A 21,042-nucleotide genomic window follows, 5' to 3' on the forward strand; every position below is an offset into this window, starting at 1 on the left:
AAGAGTCTGCAACAAAAACCCTACTTGGTACCAATTTGGGGCTGCTAGATTCCAGAACAGACCTTCTGTTGCTTATAAGCTACCCAGTCTAAGACTGTAATTTCCCATGCACTGACTCCTACCCTTCCTTGTTCCTTGGCTATAAATCCTCACTTGTCCTTATTGGGTTCTGAATTGAGTTCAGTCTCTCCCCAACTGCAAGACTTCATTGCAGGGGTCCCTAAACTTACCATGATTGTCCCCCTTAAATAAAGTCTGCCTTACCATTTTTAACAAGTATCACGAATAATTTTTTCTTTAAAAATTTTTTTTTCCTTTATTGATTTTAGAGAGAGAGGAAAGGAGAGTGAAAGGGCGATAGAAACATTAATGAGAGAGAACATCGATTGGCTGCCTCCTGCATGCCCCCCACTGGGGATTTGACCTACATCTGGGCATGTGCCCTGAAGGGGAATCGAACAGGCGACTTCTTGGTGCATGGGTCGATGCTCAACTATTGAGCCACACCAGCCGGGCATGAATAATTTTTTCTTTAACAGAACTCATGTGCTTCCAGCTCCTTATGGTAGACAGGGTGTGTGTGAGACATTGAGGATCCTATTGTCTCCTTCTTATAGCCAAAGTGGGGATGGGGCAGGTGGTCATTCAAAAAATAGTTATTAGCCCTGGCCGGTTTGGCTCAGCGGTTAGAGCGTCAGCCTGCGGTCCTGAGAGACCCGGGTTCGGTTTCCGCTAAGGGCGCGTACCTCGGTTGCAGTTTGTCCCCGGCCCTGGTCGGTTGTGCGGGTGGCAGCCACTCGATGTGTCCCTTTCACGTCGATGTTTCTCTCTCTCTCTCTGTTCCTCTCTCTCCCTCCCACTCTACCTGAACAAAAAATGGAAAAATGTCCTCGGGTGAGGATTAAAAAAAAAACAAAAAAAAACAAAAAAAAACAAAAAATAGTTATTAGAAGCCTGCTGGGTTCCATGCTCCATCAAAGAGTTAGAGGCTGAGATTTGTGCTCTAGGCACACATAGGTTTGTTGGGTCACAGTCAAGGAAGCAGATAAATGTCACTTTGTGTAATGCATCTCCAGGCCTCACAGAAGTGGTATGACCCGAGTTTTGAAGAATGAGTGGGAGTTAAAGGGTGTGGGGGAAATTATCATGTGCAAAGAACAGAGGGGCAAAATATATGATGGAGGTGTGGGGTGCAATAGAGAGAGCATAGCAGAAATGGTCAGGGGTGTGATGATAAAGAGCCTCCTGTGATATACTAAGGAGTTGGGACTTACCTGGAAGCAATGGAGAGACACTGAAGGGCTTTATGCAGAGGCAAAAATGGCCAATCAAATACAAATTTTAGAAATAAAATTCTGAGGGTGGAGAAGGCTTGGGTTATCAGCAGAGGGACCAATGAAAAGCCACATGTTGCCCTGGCCGGTTTGGTTCAGCGGTTAGAGCGTCGGCCCGCGGTCCTGAGAGACCCAGGTTCGGTTCCCGCTAAGGGCATGTACCTCCGTTGCAGTTTGTACCTCCGTTGCAGTTTGTCCCCGGCCCTGGTTGGTTGTGCGGGTGGCAGCCACTTGATGTGTTCCTTTCACATCGATGTTTCTCTCTCTCTCTCTGTTCCTCTCTCTCCCTCCCACTCTACCTGAACAAAAAAATGGAGAAATGTCCTCGGGTGAGGATAAAAAAAAAAAAGAAAAGCCACATGTTGCCCTGGCTGGTTTGGCTCAGTGGTTGGAGTGTTGGCCCTCAGACCAAAGAGTCGCAGTTTTAATTCCTGTCAAGGGCATGTACCTTGGTTGTGGTTTATCCCCAGCCCTGGTCATGGCAGGGTTGTGCAGGAGGCAACCAGTTGATGTGTTCTCTCACATCGATGTTTCTCTCTTTCTCCCTTTTTCTCCCTCCCTCCCACTCTATATGAAGATAAATGGAAGAATATCCTTGGGTGAGGATTAAAAAAAAAAAAAAGTCACATGTTTGTATAGTTAAATGGTTCACGGTGGGGACTTATCCCAATGTAGGCCAGTTAGAATCCCTTTCCTGAGAATTTGGAATCGGGGGAGAGAGAACTATATGCTTACTCCTGGATAGATTTATATGGAAATTTGAAAACTGTGTGTGACTATCATTTACTTGCCAAAGGGGCTGAGTAGCAAAGAAAACCAATTTGCTGAGAAGAATCAATCTGTTGCATAGAGAGGAGCCCAGTCTAAACACACAGAGAGGAGCCCAGTCAAGACACAAAAAGACAAGTCACCAGGTTCTTGGGGCCTTCCAGCAGCTGGTTCCACTTCTTACAGAGGCCCAGCTTGATTCCTGCCCTGGGTTGATAACACATCCTTCTATCCATTCAGACAGTCATTCAGCAAGAGTGGTTACTTCCTGTTATTTGTGTCAAGAGATGATTTCTAAAAAGGTAAAATTATGAGTCTTATACAAATATAAACACATATTAAATTCACTAATTAATGAAGGAACCAGTAAGATTCTATCTAAAACCAGTTCAAATGAGCATTTGACTCCTAGAAATGTTTATTCTCTACCAGATAAAATTAATTTGCATCACTGGGAACAGGAGTCATTTGCATTGTTATGGGCAGAAACATTTTGCATTATAACCAATATTGAAACAGATTTGCACTTTGGAAATCTCACTCTAGTTGGAGTGTAAATATTGAATTAGAGGAAGGTCAAAAGACCAGTTAGGAGACTCTGTAGTAATTATTATGAGAAGTGAGAGGGTCTGAATTAGGGCAGTCACTGAAGGGTTAGATAAGAGGAGATTGATTCAAGAGATTTAGGGTATAGAATCTATGTGACTTTAATTAAATGTATCACTGGGGGCAGGATTAGGGGGCAGAGTCTAGGATCACTCTCAGGATCCTCCAAATGCTGAATCTTCTCCAAAACTCTGCATGTATCTTAGAAGTGAAAGGCAAGGCTAGAGAGGGCCCAATAATAAAATGTCCAAATTTTAACCAGATCCAGAAGACACAGGAAGCCCTTAAAGGATGCAAAGCTGGGGCTTGACACAATCAAGTTTGTCTTTCAGACAGATTATTCTAGTGATGCTTTGGATAGAAAAAAGCCAGGGAGATAAGTTGGGAGATTTTGTGCAGTAATCCAGGTGAGAGGTAATCAAAGTCTGAACAAGGGCAATGGTAGTAATAATGGAGGGGACTGAAAAAAAGACAGAATAAAGATGTAGAATTTACATTACTTGATGAGTCATTAGACATAAGACTATAGGATGAGTCCCATTATTCTGCCTAGTGTAACTGGAATGATGATGGTGGAATCTTGGGATCAAATTTGGGGAGGAAATGATCATTACAGGTTGGTGGGTTGAGTAGGGGTTTCCCAAGATTCAAGTAAGGGTTTCAGAGTCAGTTTGAAAAATGGATCTGGATTTCAAAAGAGAGATCTTGGATAGAGAGAGAACGGAAATTAACATGAAGTCAGGATAAATGTACAGAGAAGAATGAGTGGAGAACCTAGTACTGAGCTTAAGGTGTGCTGAGGATAGAGCTATATGGTTAAATGGTGTGGTCATATTGAGGTTAAGATAGAATTTAGCAGCAGGGGACAGAAAAGTGGCATGGGTTTAAAAAAGGAGAAAAAAGGGGCATAAGGGAAATTCTGGTTTAATTTGAAGGGAGAGAGTGGTTCAGTGATATTTCTTGGACTATATTATTGTCCCTGGAGCCCAAACAGACGATACAAATCTCTCTACTCCAAAATAAGCAATTTATTACTCCATCAACTTTTTACATACAATTTCCCAAGTACATACAATTTCTTCTCAAAATAATTTATGGAATGAAAACAAATGTTCACCAATTATGGCTATGTCCCTTTAAGAAACAATTTAATCCCCTGCAGTCTCCCCCTCCTAGTTCTGAGACTCAAAAAGGTACCAGTTTTTGGGGCCAAAGGGGTTAAAGAGAGGGAAAGAAAGCAAAATTTTGAGCTGTCTTTAAGGCAAAAACCACCTCCATTTTGGGGGGGCCCAGATACTCTCCTTTAGCTTCTTATGATTACCTTTTCACAGATGTCTCCTCCTTTTGCTACCAAGGCCAGCAAAAGACTTATCCCGAATCCCTCAGATACACCTGAGAAGAGTGACTGAATGGGACTGTCTGTGTGGGGCTCTAGCAAGGTTAATAGTTGCCCTGGGTATGGAAAACAGGGTCCAGAGTAAAGTTCTTAGGTTCTATTTTATTTCCCTTTCTCCACACTGCCCCTCTTCACCCACTACACTTCCACATTTGCTTGTCTGGACTAAAACTTAGAAGGGTTGGTAGAAGGGAAGTCTAAAGCCACTTTTTCTTGAAATGCTGCAACTCTGACAGATGTCTAGGAGCTCTTTCTTTACCTTTCCTTGCCTTATCTGGGCACAGCCTTCTAGGGAATGAATAGGCCGAGCCCCTGGAGTGAGAGTAGAAGAGCAGGTTTATGCTGCTTTCCCAGAGACCCGAAGCCCTTCTTACTACATTAGGTGAAAACAAGGGAGGAAGAGCAATGACTCACTCTTTTGGGGTTTCCCTAAAGACCTCTACTTTTTATGACAGCTGTTTATCCTGGGCCACTTGGACTTCATAAACTTGCCAGAAGTGATGAGGGGCCCAAAGCCCTGTTTGTGGGAGAAGGCATAGGCAGAACGTCGAGGACCTGCACTTTTCAGTTTTCTCTGGATTGGGAGTGGCAGTGGATGTTTCATGCCGTGAATTGTGTCAATAACCTATAGCCAGAGCAGGGAGGACAGGGTTTTTATCCACAAAGGCAAAGGCAAAGAGGGTCATGAATTAAATTATATCTTGGTTGATTCCCTGTTGCACTCACCTTATCTACACTGATGGGCCATAATAATGGTTTGAGAAACTGGTACCCAATGGCAGGCAACATACAGAGGACCACGCTGAGGACAACACTGAGCCACAGTTGTGGCACGCTCAAAGTGTTCCTTGCCACACCTGTAAACAATGAGCCAGGAGGGGAAAGACAACCTGAGCCTGGAGGAAGGGGGCTGTCAGCCAGAACTCAGATATCTCTGTAGTCCAAAGAAGGAAGTTACTGATTTGGACACCGTTTAGTCTCCTGAGAAATAGATAAATGCAAAAGAACTGCAGTGAAGTCCTTTGTACAGCCAGTCACTATGAATTCACATGCCTTTGTCTCCCTCTAAAGGCCAGGCAGGGCAGGAGAGGTTTGGGGGTGTTGGGGGGAGGGTGTTATAGGCATTGTAGAGCATTGAGCTGGACACAAAAATGGGATAGAGGACTTTGGAGGGGAAAAATGAATGGCTTGATGAGAGGTGGGAGCCAGCTACATCTACATATCTGCCCTGTCTGTATTTTGTCCTCATCAGAGTGGAGATGAGAGACAGGGAAATTAATATGTGAGACAATAAGGCAATATATGCCACGGCGGAAGGAATATTGGACTGAGAACCAGGGGACTTAGATTTCAGTCATTTAAATTTTAAAAGCCTTCAGTCCCTAAAATGGTGCTAATAATTCTTAGCCTGACTACCTCAGAGGATGCTTGTAAAGATCAAATTAGGTAAGAAATTGGAAAATATCTTAAAACTCTATAAGGTAAAATAGTTCCCCTAGCTAGATTTGAGTTCTTTAGGGCAAAAACCATGTCTTATTCCTATCTATAGCCACAGAGCCTAGCACATAGTAATAGCTTCTCAGTAAACATTTATTAAGCATATATACTTAGTTCATACTCGCCACCCCGACCTCCCACCCCCTTGCCACACACTGGACAGAGCCTTACCCAGGAATCGGAAGATATTGGGGAACAATAGGCACAAGCCATCACTGTACAGGAAGAATAAGATGCAGAAGTAGAAACCCAGGCTACCCCAGGTGAAGAGATGGTTTATCGTTGTCCAGTAGGTTGTCTCCAGGGCAATCTGAAAAATACCCTCTTATGTGAAATATTCAATAACCTATCAGCCACCTCCCTTCCCCAATTCTGTAACAGAGGATTCTCCCTTCCCACCTTCCCTCCTTTCTTTCAGACAGTCTCCCCACCCAATCCCCTTACCCCCACCACTATTGTCCACACCTGCATTGTGACCACCCAAAGCAAGGAGGTCTGCACTATCAGGGAGAAGGACTGGTAGTCAGAGATTTCCTTCCCGTCACTGCTCACTGAGTTGAAAATGGTCCCCATGGGAACAAAGAACAGCACGAAGGAACTGTAGATCCCATGCACTAAACACTTCACAAATTCCTTCTTGTTGAAATAGAGGTTGTGCTGGCCTGGCTCATACAGCTCCGGGAAGCGTAGGCTCCATGCTTCATTCACATCCTGGAAACACCAGAAGGTAAGGAGGAAGGCTCAGGAAGGTCCCATCTCCATCAGAGTAGAGGCTTCTCCCCATACTGAGTCTGCTGCCATGCTGCCTAGGAGCCTCCTCATGGGTTACTTGAGAAGTGGAACCAGAGAGCAGATGAGTGACCACAGATACTTCTTGAAGTCTACTCTCTAGGCAAGGATCTAGGTATTGGAAGAAAGCTAGTAAAAGGTCAAGATGGTGGGAAGGACCTAGAGGCGATGAGGATTGCAGACTTTAAGAAAGGAGGCAATTAGGATTGAGGTAGCTGAAAGGGAGGAACTGGATCTTGAGGTGGGGGAGGCAGTGGGGATGAGACCCCAGTTTTAAGCATTCCAGTGAAAGGAGAGGGGAAAGCCAAAGGGGACGAGTGAGTCACTTGGAGGGATCCATGTTCTATAGTATCCATGTTCCTCCCATTCCCATAGCTACTGGTTAACTCAGGTAAGAGGATTCTCTATGTGGATAACAAAGTTTAGGGCTCGTTTTGAGAGGTTGTGGATCCCTAGAATTAGACCACTGAAGCTGGCTAGGACTGTTGAGTGCCACAACTCATTCCTCTCGCTGCTCTGAGGCTAGCAGCTACTTCATGAAGAATTTTCCTTCCTACCCTGCTGGAGATCAGGAACTGTGATCTCACGATGTCCTCCTTCAGCTACTTTATTCCTCTTTGGAGACTCCTTTTCTAGTCAATGTGTGCCTAGGACTGGAAGTTGGGATAGAAGAGAAGAGGTAGGACACCAGGACCCCCAATGCCCAGGAAATTTCTGACAGAGACAGATGGCTCCCTTATGTTGACTCCCTATAATTCAAAGCTATAATATCCATAGTCCCATGCTTGGCCTTCAAGAACCCTCACCTAGGCCTCCCTGCATTGGCTTATCTCCTTATCTCTGTATGGGTCTCTCCTAGTCCTGCTTTACCTAGTCCTTTCCCAATGACTCTCTTTCCTTTCACTACTTTTGTACACACTTAATTTACTGTACAGTACAATGCCTATGTTTCTCTCTACAAACATAAAATGGAGGCAAGAAAACTTAGATTTCTAAAATTAATGATTATTCTATGTGGAAGAGGGTTCTTTACTTTATCCTATGATATCTCTCAAGGTGATGAGCACTTTTCTTTGCTCTAGAAATTACTCCATTTACTCTTGCCTTTGTAGAGCCCAGCTCTTTCTGTCCTCCTCATTCTTGGGAATACTCCTCAAGGGCCCAGGGACTTAAGCCCAGACTAAGGCTTGCTGCTAGTCTTACCTGGTCAAATAGACTCAAGCCCAGGATGGGGAGGCAGGTGTAGATCAGGTTGTAGAAAGTGATAAACCAGGTATCATAAACTGTCTGGAAGAACACCAAGGAGATTTCTTAGATTCTGCTCTTCTCCAAAGTCCCAGCTCTACCTCCCAGGTCCAAGGGAGCCCCCTTTCCCCCCCCCCCCCCCCCCAGTGACTATACTAACTTAGAGTAGGATTTGAATTTTGGAAATCTTACTGAGAAGGCTGACTCCAGTCTCTATTTGGTCTTACTCTATTTAGAACTCTGGCTACCAGGCTGAGGTAAGGCTATACCAAGCTTGTTTGTGGTCAACCTTACAAGGTTGATTTGGACCAACCCTACCATGACCTGCACTGCCCCTCCCTGCACAGAAAGACCCAGAGTGGGTGCTAGGGAATGCTAGCTATACCCCTGCAATCCTAGGCATGTAAGCCTCTGGGATTTTTCTTTATCTGCTTTATGGCATTCAGTAGCTTCTGTAATACTGGACACTTCCTAACATTGGCAAGCAGAATAGACCTAATGACCCTTCCCTATCTAGGTGTTCCCTCCTGGGGCCTACAAAGGCTCTTTTCCTTGTAGCCACAAGAGGTCAGTAGCAACACATACATACACACACCCCCCTACACCTCCCAAATGAGACCTGCTTTGTTAGACACTGGGTGTACAAGTCTATGGCTGTCTGCTGACTGGCCCTTTTCTCCTAGAGCCTAAGGCAACAGAGGTAGTAGGGATCTCCCAAAAGAATTGTTCCTGAGGTTGTTTCTCTTGGGAATCTTTGAAAGACTTGTGAAAAACTTCTCATAGGAAAAGAGACTCCTTATGGAACATAAAAATCTAGGTGTCACCTCTCCCCACTACTGTGGGGGAGATTTCATATTCAAAGGTGGAATTAATTCATCAGAGCAGACCTAGATGCATAAGAACAATGGGCAGGGCTTACTTAAAAACCTTTCATGAAAGAAGTTATAAGTCTGGGGTGTGACCCCCCACCATGACCTGCCCAGTTAGAAATTTATGTTATTATAGCACCCCTTTTTCATCCGCAGAACTGTAGTAGGCAGCTAGATAGGCATGAGCTGAGTAGAGATGATAGGCCAGGTGCAGAGGGTCACCAGGGTGGAGAGCCCTGGGTGCCTGGCAAAAGGCAAAACTACAAGCCCTTGCTTGACCACTCCCTTAACTATTAACCCCTGGAAATGACATCTAGGATTCAGCTGTGTTTCAGCTCCAGACCCAGAAAAGAAGCAAACCACACGAAGTGACTGATGTCAGGACTGGCTGCATTGACTAATGACCCCTGCTCTGGTGCCGACCAATCAATAGTGACCATGACCCTGAGGAGACACATCTGGAAAGCTGATGAATATTCTATAGAGATCCTCCCTCTCATGAGACCTCCAGATAAAAGCCCTCAGGATGGAGGATCCAGTAGGGCTCTCTCTATGGGGCACTCCCAAGCCTTTTCCCACCCCCTTCTTCCCAGGCCCTTTTTTTTGCCTCTATAACTTGTTCCTGGGCCTATTTCTTCTATGGCTCACTTCTTCTACCTCTGAGACTTTCTAAATAAACTTTCTCTTATAGTTTGAAAAAATTTCATTGGAACAATAGTGTGTGTGTGGTTTTTTGAGGAGGGTGTTGGGTTGGGGAAGGAGAAATAAGGGCTAGCTGTGTTTCCAAGTATGGCTATAGGTGAACACCATAACTGGTCTGTCTGGCAAGACCCAGAGGTTCCTTGAGGCTTAGCCTATTCCATAAAGATTACTTTGGATGCTTAAAAAATAGGAGAAAAGAAAGAAAAACTCCCATTACATATGTTTGGAAACTCTAGGTCTCTGTGTCAGGGAAAGGTGAAAATATCTTATGGGAGAATTCTGAAGGTAGGAGTCAAGGCCAAGTCAGAGCCAGGCCAGATAAATTCGGGTTTGGAAATCTAAGGTTAAGAGTAGGGTTAGGAGATGGGATAAGCATGGTTGAGGAGCTTTACAGATGGATGGCAGCATGTCATACATTTGGTCTCTAGAGGAGAAAAAGAATTTGAGCTGGCTCAAGCGGGGGTGACTGGAGAAGACCCAGTTGACCAAAGTGGGAAATGCCACCTGACCTCCTACCTGTGCAGAGAACCCGCTGTAGAAGGAATACCAGAAGTGCACCAGGGTGAAGGCAAAGTTTTTATAAAAGAAGTAGCTGAGAAACTTGCACATGCGATTATAGGACCAGCGGCCATGAACCAAGAGTAGACGCTGAAGATAGTGGAACTGGCAGAAGCTGAAGTCGCTGTTGAGCATGGCCTGCATTCCCTCCTGGCCACTGAGGCCAACCCCAATATGGGCAGCTGCAAGAGAAACCCCAGAAGCTTCTTAGCCATAGATGTTGTTTGCTGGGCCCCCAGCCTGGAAAGTATAAAAGGAAGGCTGAGATCATGTTGTACAAATCCATTATTTTACCTTTGGAAAACAGTTAGGCCCAGCTCAAAATGGCACTTAGTGGAGCCTTTTCTCCTTAGTGCATTGCCCCTCCCCCACGAGTCAGAAAACAGCTCCTTCATCTGCACTTTGTTCTGGATGCTGCTGCTCAGGAATGTGGGGCATGTCTAGTTCTAGAAAGCTGTCCTGAATGGGTTTTGCAACTACTATAGCCACCTGGGCTCTGTCTTACTGTGGTGCTGAGGTAAAAATTTATTCTTATCCCTTGAAGCCACTTAAATAAATTAAAAATGCAGGATAGATGCCAATCTATCACAATATTTAATTACCTGTTTATCTAAGGAGCTAAAATCCAACTGTTGGAAGGAGTAAGTGATGTACTACTTTGATAGTGTTCTTCAAAGGCCTAGGGTGACTTTTTTGGATAAAGCAAGGATTATACTTGAGAGAAGATAACACTGAAGTTCCTAAAACTTTTAATTAGTCTGTTGTAGTGTAGGCCAAATTCATTGATTTTTCTGGCACATACCTATTGCATTGCTTAATGGAATAATTGACACCTGTGAGGCCCTAAAAACCAGGAAAGTCCTAGAAACTGGGAAAGAGAGAAAGAACACTTCCTAGTATTGAAATGGAATATTTGCTAGTGTTTCTTGTTTGGAGAGAGGCTGGATTGGAGGACCACAAGATGTTGTCCACATCTCACAGAACAACAAGTTGCTGGAAGCTAACAATATTCAGCTGAAATTAAAACCAGTTTCAGCCATGTGCTTCTATTGGTCTAAAGCATCAGTAAATCTGCTCTCCTCCTCCAGCGAGGGAAATTAGGGCAAGCTCTCTAAAACACTGCCTTAGGGAGGAAAATATCCCTGCATTGGGGGTCACAGCTAATTCCCTGGTTGGGCAGCTCTTTCTTCAGCCTAACTTTGCTCAGGCTTATAGCCTTCAAAAACAAAAAGAACAGATTATGACTCCTGCCCAGTGGTCCTTTCTGTGGACTTTGATGCCATCTCAGAAAGATGGTGTGGTAGTAGCACAGCTTGTTGTTCTATGTATATATGCATGGGTTCTTGTGGAAGTTGTGTGTATCTATACATGTATGAGTGTTGAGTGAATTAATCCAAATGTGTGTGCATACCTGTGGGTATGGGCTGATGTATGCATGTGTAAATAAATGGGAATGCAGGTATAGGGAAGCATAAATGTAGTTGAAAAACAGTATCAATGTACAGTATATACAATATGCAGGAGTATGAGCCAGCAACACACTGTCACCCAGATCAGTTTTGCCCATAGAGGAAGAAAGAGGCAAGCCCATGCCTGGGAGCTACTGCCCCCCACCCCTCACATGCCTTTGATCATGCTGACGTCATTGGCCCCATCCCCGATGGCCAGTGTCACCTCCTTCTTGTACCTCTTCACCAGCTCCACCACCTGGGCCTTCTGAAGGGGTGTCATCCGGCAGCAGATAACCCCCTTGCACATGCATGCTGTTCGCAGCAGTTCCAACTCCAGGTTCCCTTCTAGAGCATAGGCCTGTAGCACCAGGACACACCCACATTTCAGGCTGCCCAAAAAGGTTTTCAGGACAGGACCTTTCTAGGCCCTTCCCCTCCCCACCATAATTCTCCTGTACTACAGAGGTGTCAGGCATTGCTATTCCCAAGGCGCTCCACCCCTAAGGGAGGCCAAGCCCCTACATCAGTTCTAGGCATCCTCACATCTGACCCAGCTTCCAGTGGGAAACTGGTCAGTCTCTCACTGGGTCTAATCAGTTAACTGGGCTATAAGGCCAAGTTTATTTTTGGAGGACCTGGTTCTGCTCCCTTTCTCCCTTCCCCTAAGTGACAGGCCATATTAGTAGTGAAGAATTTAGATAAGGAAGGAATATGCTCTTGGCTTCTCTTTCCTCATTATTCCTGCCTCAAGAGGCTTAGGAAAGGTGTTTGTCAGGCAAGGGCACATGAAAGGCAGGGGAATAGGGGGACTCATGGGTCATGAAATTTCCCTGAAGTTGGCTGGACTTAGGAAAAAAGTTCCTTGAAAGAAGAGAACAGAGTTGTAGCTCTGTGTTGCCCACCAGACTGTAGCCATTGATGACCAAGCCATAGTTGCCATTGGGCACCTCCTCAGGTATCCAGGAGGGCATTTTGGGCTTCGTGGCAAGGTAAGTGTTTATTGGGTCTGATTCCAGTAGAGACTCGGGTTTCATCTTGTACATTGCTGACCTGAAAACCAAGAGTAGTGGTTAGTGTCTGACCTGAAGCCCCAGAACTTAGGAAGGAAAATGTGAGAATGGGCAAGGTGGACATAGAGCCTCTGAAAAGCACCAGCCAAGACCTCTGACTTGACTGCTTCCTGAGCTTGCCACTGCCTTAGGTCCTTGACCATCCGCACACCGCACTTCACCTCTCCACACTCCAACCTCTTGAACCCTGATGCTTATTCACAAAATTCTCTCAAATGTTTTAGGTTTTTTGTTTTCCCCTTTTCCATTTCTTCTCTATTCCTTCTGGTAGTGTGGGGGCCACATTGGGTGAAGAGGTGAGTGGGAGATCTTGTGTCCAGGGACTGGCTTTGGGAGCCCTCTCGTCTGTACCTGAGTTCTTGCTGAACAGTCTCATTATCCTTGCCTTCCACAATAAACAGCTCATCCATTTCATCCTCAAATATGTTACAGGCATAGGCAATGTTCACAGCAGTCTCTGCAGGGGAGGGGAACACAGGTTGCATTTTGGCTAGAACTGGGTGTTTTCACAGTATACAGTTACATAGACACTAACAGTGGGCTGCAGAGCCCATTTGTTCACATTTGCTATGTATGCAGAGTGTTTTTCATGAGTCAGTGGAGACCATATTCAAACATCCATAGGAGACTGTTTACTTGATACAGACTTGCGAGTCATTTATCTATAACTAGGATCATTCTGGCTTAGCTTTCTCTACAAAGCCTTCCTGTTTCCTAAAGCAATTCCATTTTGTATCCACTTCTCCAGGCAATCAGGATGCATTTCCTTGAATAGAACTGTGTACATTTCTATGGTAGATTGTGTGGGAGACTGAGAAATGTTTAGGTTGTAGTCTTTCCTTTACATCAAGAAATCTGAAATTCAGAATAAATTCATACCAAAGAAAAAAAATTAAGTCCTGAACCCTGGCTGCAAGTGGTATTAATAGTCGGAGAAGAGTTGCAATTGTCATAAAAACTTTCTTGGAGAAAAGCCTTGAGGATGAGTAAGACTTATCTAGGGGAAGAAGAAAACATTTCAAATGGGGAAATAACCCAAACAGAGGTCCTAGAGTAGCAATTAGTTTGTTTTGGGACATATTGTAGATAATGGTCACATTAGGATGCAGATAAGGATGTGTAGGCAGTAACAGAGTATCAAGGTCATGAGGACAGGATGGTAGAGTCCCAACTACCACATAGAGTCGCTATAGGTACCTGAGCAGAAGAGCAACATCATAAAAGTAGAATCTTTTAAGTTGTTTGTAGGCTATGCTGAAATTAATAAGGGCAAAAAACAGAGAGATCAGTTCAGAAGTTTTTACAGAAGTTCAGCCAACAGGTGACAAAGGCTGAACTACGGTGGTGACATAGCCCAGAGAATTTTCAGAGGAATTGATAGGATACATGGTGAGAGAATGAATCTTTGGGACAACAGAGAGGGTATATTCAAAGACAATCTAAATTTTTTTAGCTTGTGAGCTCCTGGATGTCTGTGTCCTCAGTGCCTAATACAGCATCTGGCATAAAGTACATATTATAGTTAGCAAATTGTATGTAAGACTGGGAATGGAATTTTCCTATAAGAACCTGATCTGGGTTATAGATATTTTTCAAATAAATGGATAAGAAAAAAAGAAAAAGAAGAAATGGCTAAGGTGGATAGGGAAGATGATCCATTAGGTGAAGTACTCCCCTTTACCTTGCTTATCTCCAGTTAAAACCCAGATTTTAATTTTGGCTTTGTTCAGCGTTTTGATTGTCTGAGGTACTCCATCCTGCAGCTTATCTTCTATGGCTGTGGCCCCTAACAGCTTCGAACAGAGATAGCAATGAGTGAGGAAAAAGGACAGTCACAGCATTTAGTGCTACCCAACAATTCAACTGGGACTTCAGCATCCTCCTCAGTTAGCTGGCTCTGTCCTAGCACGAGGACCCCAATGATATAGAACTCAGTACTCTTGACCTCTCTACAGAGGCAGCTTTTCAACCACGTGCTGAAATCAAATTCGGAAACGCGGAATATTAGGGACCAGAGAGGGAAGAGACGTGCCCAAGTTGTACGTGATGCTGTGTGCCACTTCTAAATCATTTGTTTCTCAACATGCTTTCACTTCTCCCTTGACTCATAGCATGTTTCCTGGCTTTGGTCTCCAAAAGCAGTGGGTTCCAGATAAGGGATTCCCTACATCCCATTCCAGTTTTTTTTTTTTTTTTTCTCCAACCCTATAAGAGCTTGGGTGATCCTCTTTTGGTTGTACCTTAAAGCCTTTTCCCATGAAAATGTAAATAACTAGATTATAACTTCTTGTTCCAACACCACGTCTTCTCTGTCTGACACTCCAACAGTGCCGGCCGGCCACAGGGATGGGCACCATTACTGAGCCTGAGGAACTGACAGACAAACTACTAATTTCTGCGAGGCCTCTAGAAGGACAGTCTAGAAATACTAACCACAGAATTGGCCATGGAAGGAGATTGTAACCTTTGGAATCTATAAATTTCCCCTTTTGGTATCAGTAATTTCTCTTTTTATAGCAGAGCCAGGTTGTACCAGTCTGGTCAAAAACTTTGGAGTCATTCTTAACTTCTCTTTTTCTTATATCCTATGATCTAATCCATCAGCAAATTCTGTTGGCTCTACTTTTAAAAAATGTACAGAATTTGACAATTCCTTAGCACTTCTATCTGGTTTTAAGCCACAACTATACTATTACAACTACCTTCTAATTGGTCTCCCTGGGTCTGTGCTTGCTCCCCTCCAGTATAATCTCAACAAGGCAGCCAGAGAGACCATTTTAAAAGCCATCACATCACCTCTCTGGTGAACTTTTCAGTGGTTTTCCATATCTCACTATAAGTTCTTATACTGGCCTATCAGGACCCTCGACTACTTCTCTGTTTCGTGTCCTTTTATTCTCTTCTCCTTACTTTCATTGTACTCGTCACCCTGGCTGCCTTGCTGTTCACTTAACAAGTTAGGCCTGCTCCTGTTTCAGGGCCTCTGTTCTTGCCATTCCTTTTGTCAAGCTAATCCCCCAGAGATCTGCTTGGCTTGCCACCTTCTTGAGGTCTCTGTTCAGATGTTTCCTTCACAGTGAAGACTAAGCAACTATGCCTTGTCCTCTTCAAAACACGCACACACATACATGCCGATATGCTCTAGTTTTCTTTCTGGTTTTATTTTCTCCCATAGCACTTTCACCATCTAACATATTGTATATGTTACTTTTTAGTCTGTTTTGTCTACTGTTATGTGCTCTGGGCTTAAAACAGTGCCTGGCATGTAGGAGGCACTTAATAAATATGTCAACTGAATGAATGAATATTTTTGTCTTGAATATTCCATCAGTTAGTTCTAGATTATCTAATCTGTTATTCAAATCCTGATTTCCCCTAGATTACTTAGTTTCTGTGAGCAGATTTGGAATAAGAAACATTGCCAGAAAGATGAAATTTATAACTAGTACATTTTTTCATTATTTATGGATTTCAAAGATCCAGAACATCCTGAATTAGCTTGGATTCCAGTATCCTGTATCCAGAGAGAGCCTGAAGCTATTGATTTGCTGACACCCACTCTCAGAGCCCTTGCTCTGTCTGCTGACCACCATCCCCCTGGCGCCCCAGTCTGTCCCTGGCTTCCTCACACTAACCACCAAGTCTTTTTCAACCTCTTCATAGACACTTGTTATTTTATTTTCCCGATTCTCCAAAGACGAGCAGGCTTCGTTGTGCTTCTTGCTCCAGGCATGGAAGAAGGAACTGTCCAGTTCTCGATAGGCCACAACGAGGGTTCGAAGGCCTTCAATGGCAAATTCCTGAAAGACATGTGTGTGCGCTGAGTGGGCCTGGGCTGGGTTACGGTTGAGTAAAGGGAGTGGCAGACTGACCCCATCTAACTGCAAAATAGGGTTTAATGGTTGGAACCATGGGGCTAGTACCTAGCCTAACCAGAAAGCAACTGTTGAGCTTTCTTAGCAAAATGTCCTAAGGATTGAGCCAGCATAGCTGGGGGTAAAGTTTGAGAGTAATTCTGACAGATAGAAAGTTTTAGCTTCTACCTGTAGTTAGGTAATTTGCTGTGTGACTGTGGGAAAACCCAAAACTTCTAGATTTCTTTCTTGTAAAATTGGCATAGTAATTCAGCCCCTACAGAGAGGATAATGATGTCTGTAACATGAGAATGAAGAAAGTAAAAAAGAATTGTTATAAAAAATAATCAAAGGCCCTGGCCGGTTTGGCTCAGTGGTAAGAGCATCAACCTGCAGACCAGGGAGTCCCGGGTTCAGTTCCGACTAAGGGCATGTACCTCAGTTGCAATTTGTCCCTGGCCCTGGTTGGGGCTGTGTGGATAGCAACCAGTTGGTGTGTCTCTCTCACATTGATGTTTCTCTCTCTCTCTTCCTCCCTCTTTCCCTCCCACTCTATCTGAAGATAAATGCAAAAATATCTTCGGGTGAGGATGTAATAAAAATAATAATAATAAAGGCATTACTATTTTTTACAAGCATACATTCATTTTATTTTCCTCTTTTTCTGCCTTCTTTCATCACATATTCAATGGACATCTCAATTAGCACACATATTGGGTATCTGTCTACAGCTGTTGACTCAGAAGCATTAATGAGGCTACTGCTGAAATGCTCTCCGGGTGAGAGAGCATCTTTTTCTCCTTAGCCCCTGAGATATATCCTAACCATAGCTTGCTGTCTTGCAGAAGCATACTCCTGACCACAAGGAGGTCTGGGTGAGAATGTAGGTAGATTAGGGCAGAACTCATATCCAACCAAGGGTGGGTTAAAAGCAGATTTTGTGTATTGAGAATTGCACATGAATAACAATTCTACATGATCACTGTTATTATGAGCTTCAAAACAATTCACTTTGGCATTATAAGAGAAAAAAGAAATAGAATTTATCATCTTGATATTTTGCTCTTAGTTCTCTGTATAATTCCTGAGTGTTTGGTGTAAGCTGTCAGGTGAAATTAATGTAAGGCAGTATATGTAGGGAGTGCCATCTTCTAAACCTCTGTACTGTTGGCAGGTGAAGCTATGAAACAGAAGCCCAAGAGAAGATCTTAGAGACTCCTTAAGAAGGAAAAAGATATGGCAGAAAATGATTTTGCATAGGATACTGATAACAGTATTTCTTATCCCTTCTGTTTTTCCTTTCTCTTCTGGTGATCAAACTAGGGCCCTGGGGCCAAATCCTGACTGCCACTTATTTTTGTATGGCCTGTTTGTTGATCCCTGTTGTACAGGTCCTGGAGCTATGCTTCTGCATGAGTGGGTTTTTGGAGCTTGACGTATAGGTTTATCATCAGTGGTTAACAGATTGTAGTACAGTCAGGTTTCTGTTAAGGTTGGTAATAGGAAGCAGGTCAAAAGATCTGAAACAGTTTTATGGCTCCCTCTGAAGCAAGTCTGTGGAAATGCTTTCTGAGAAAATAACCTAATTCATGTGTTCTGGAAGTTTTCAGACTAGCTCATAAAAAATACTATGGTATCCTGGTCGGTGTTGCTCAGTGGTTAGGGCGTCAGCCCACACAGCAAAGGGTCATGGGTTTGATTCCTGGTCAAGGGCACGTACCTGTGTTGCAGGTTCAATCCCCAGCCCTGGTTGGGGTGCATGTGTCTCTCTCACATTGATTTCTCTCCCCCACCCCTTCCCTTCCTTCCACTCTTTCTGAAAATCAGTGAAAAGAATATCCTTGGGTGAGGATTAATAACAAAATACTGTGGCCTCTGGCAGCCAGTATAAGACATAAGAGTCATCCTGTGTAGGACATTTAACCAACTTTTTAAAATACTTGAGATATAATGTAGATACCATAAGATTCAGCCTTTTACAGTATACAAGACACTTTAAAAATTTTATCCATAAAGTTGTGCAACCATCATTACTATCTAATCCCAGAATATTTTCATCACCCCCAAAAGACACCCCAACTCATCAGCAGTCATTCCCATTCCCTTTGCTCTAGCCCCTGGCAACCACTAATCTACTTTCTGTTTCTACAGATTTGCCTATTCTGGATAATTCAAACAAATGAAATAATACAGTATGTGGCCTTTCTGGCCTTTTTCACTTAGCACAATATTTTCAAGGTTCATCCACATTGTAGCATATATCAGTACGTCATTCCTTTTTTTTTTTTTTTTTAATCCTCATCTGAGGACATGCTTATTGATTTTAGAAAGCAAGGAAGGGGGGTGGGGGAGACAGAGAGATAGAGAAACATTAATGTGAGAGAAACATCGATCGGTTGCCTCCCATTCATGCCCTGACTGGGGAATGAACCTGCAATATTTTGGTGTATGGGACAACACTCCAACCAACTGAGCCACACTGGCCAGAGCTACATCATTCCTTTTTGTGACTGAATAATAGAGGATGTATCAAATAGTCCCCTAAGTGGCTCAGGTCTAGTGATTCTTGCTCTGTACCCTAAAAGCAATCTGTTCTCATCATGGCTGGTGGGGTGGGGCCTCCAATACCAGCAGGCCCTATTCTGAAGCAAATTCTAAGTCTGACCATGGGACCTCCAGAGCTAGAAATCAGAGAGAGGACTATTCTGATTGTGATAAGTGCTTCCACAGATACAATCCTTGTCACTCTCCTGAGATCCTGTGCCATCCAACTCCTTGAAAATGTGGTCAGTGAGAATCCCACAGAATGAGGTAGTTTTGTGTCTTTTTTCTTTTACCCGAGGATATTTTTCCACTGGTATTTTTCAGATAGAACGGGACAGAAGGAGGGAGAGACAGACAGAGGGAAACAATGATGTGTCTGAGAGACACATTGATTGGTTGCCTCCTGCTCAACCCCATCCAGGGCCCGGGATTGAACCTGTGACTCTTCAGTCTGCGGGCCGATGCTCTAACCACTAAACAAAATGGCCAGGGCAGAATGAGGTAGTTGTTATTCTTCCATCAATTAAAGAGACATGGACACCAATATATACCCATACAGAAACACAATGACAGAGGGACACATGTGGACACTTATCCAGGTACACAGAACCACTCACAGCTTCCCTCCTGTATAACCTAAACACTTACATCTAAATGTTCCATGGTCACATCTCTGAGGGATGCACAGGATGGATGAAGAAGCTCACAAAGGATGGTGTCTGCTCCCTTGCAGAACAGCATTACCCGATCTTCAGGTGTCCTCACTAAGGATAAGAAAATCAAGCAAAGTAACCACATAGGCCCATTGTTACAAGAACTTGTCTGAGCCACTGAGGGATGGCAGGAGGCTGTTCCCATGGCATTTGTTTCTGATACATTTGGGGGCTAAACACTCAATGAGTGGCCACACAGGATAAGTGATATGGCGAAGGCTGGTGAGAGTGAGAGAGCACCTTTTGAAACCAGTTCTTCCAGTATCACCCGTGGAAGACTGATGCAGAATCACATTTAGCTTCTCAAGCCCAAGTTTTATATCAAGGCTCACACCTATTAAGGACCAAGGATGAAAATGACCCAAACTAATTGAGAAAAGACAGTATAAATTTCCCCTATACTTCTGTCCTCATCTCTACTCCAAATTCAGGCTTTATGAATTATTCTCTGTTCTTATCTGAGCTTTAAGGGTTCTTACAAGTCACTTCATAGGAATGCTAAAGAAGGGCCCTAGTATATGGTAGCAAGCCCCCACTGTGTATAAAAGAAAATATAAAGATATGTGACAGAGAATGTGGAAATGGCTGTATTTGAGGCATAGTACCTGTGAGAAGGCATGTGGGTGGGAGAAAATATTTGTGTGTAGATTAAAGAGAAAGTCAATGTGTAAAAGTATAAAAGTACATGAAAGACAAATAAGGGGAGAGAACCTGCTGGGAGGGGGCACCCACCAATAACAGACATCCTCTTGCGCACATTGTTGAAGTCCAAAATAGCCAGCAGTTGGTAGACTTTGGTTTTCCCCGTTTCGACCACCGTGATTGTTTCAGACGTACGGGAACGCAACACAAAGCCAAAGTTCCTGGCAGCAGTGACCAAGGCACCTTCATCTGGGGACTGAGCCTGGTATACCAGCTCACCTGGCAGGACAGAATAGGTTCAGCCAGAGCTCACAGAGATGTGCAGCTGAAGTCCATCCAGAAATGACACTGTCTTCCAAATGGTTTACATAAAGATGGAGCTCAAGAGAGGACACCTTTCTTAAAAAATTCCTCATAGTTTGGCCTTAAAAGCCCAAGTTATATAGAACAAGTCAGTATTTTTTTCTTTCCAATATTTTCAACTCATTTCACAATCCTGAGTTAGTATTACAGAGGCACATGGTACATGCAGTATATACAGATGAACAAAACATAGGCAGTTACTCTCCAACTTTAGTGAATAAAGATGGCCCAGGAGGGTTGTTAAAAATTCAGGTCCCTTGGTCCTACCCAAACTTACTGAATACAGAATCATAAAATCTGGGAGGAGAGCCCAAGAAATATAATTTTTGTTGTTGTTATCCCCCCTACCAAGGATATTTTTTTCCAATGATTTTTAGAGAGAGTGCAAGGGGTGAGGGGAGAGAGAGGGAGAGAAACATCGATATGAGAGAGACACATCTATTGGTTGCCTCCTGGACGTGCCCAGACCAGTGCTAGGATTGAACCTGCAACCCAGGTTCGTGCTCTTGACTGGGAATTGAACCTGAGACCCTTCAGTGTGCGGGCCAATGCTCTAACCACTAAGACACACTGGCCAGGGCAAGAAATAGCATTTTTAACAAATCTCCTGGGTGAGTCTCATTTAATCTATTTAAGTTTCA

The 21,042-nt window shown here is 43.8% G+C and overlaps 1 protein-coding gene across 1 annotated transcript in view; it reads right to left on the reverse strand.

Moving 5' to 3' along the window:
- The window catches only part of LOC118630078 (phospholipid-transporting ATPase FetA-like), an 85,199-nt gene that overhangs the window by 1,851 nt on the left and 62,306 nt on the right, over nt 1-21,042 (reverse strand). The window contains exons 15-27 of the mRNA XM_036261775.1: nt 20,129-20,317; nt 19,332-19,447; nt 15,921-16,085; nt 13,967-14,078; nt 12,637-12,742; nt 12,118-12,265; nt 11,390-11,573; nt 9,723-9,946; nt 7,594-7,677; nt 6,067-6,312; nt 5,773-5,911; nt 4,831-4,961; nt 4,548-4,729 (exon numbers count right to left, since the gene is read on the reverse strand). Coding sequence (XP_036117668.1) covers nt 4,548-4,729; nt 4,831-4,961; nt 5,773-5,911; nt 6,067-6,312; nt 7,594-7,677; nt 9,723-9,946; nt 11,390-11,573; nt 12,118-12,265; nt 12,637-12,742; nt 13,967-14,078; nt 15,921-16,085; nt 19,332-19,447; nt 20,129-20,317 — 2,026 coding nt within the window. The remainder of the gene's footprint in view (nt 1-4,547; nt 4,730-4,830; nt 4,962-5,772; nt 5,912-6,066; nt 6,313-7,593; nt 7,678-9,722; nt 9,947-11,389; nt 11,574-12,117; nt 12,266-12,636; nt 12,743-13,966; nt 14,079-15,920; nt 16,086-19,331; nt 19,448-20,128; nt 20,318-21,042) is intronic.

The sequence above is a fragment of the Molossus molossus genome, unplaced genomic scaffold, assembly GCF_014108415.1.
Source record: "Molossus molossus isolate mMolMol1 unplaced genomic scaffold, mMolMol1.p scaffold_m16_p_14, whole genome shotgun sequence".
Classification (NCBI taxonomy): domain Eukaryota; kingdom Metazoa; phylum Chordata; class Mammalia; order Chiroptera; family Molossidae; genus Molossus; species Molossus molossus.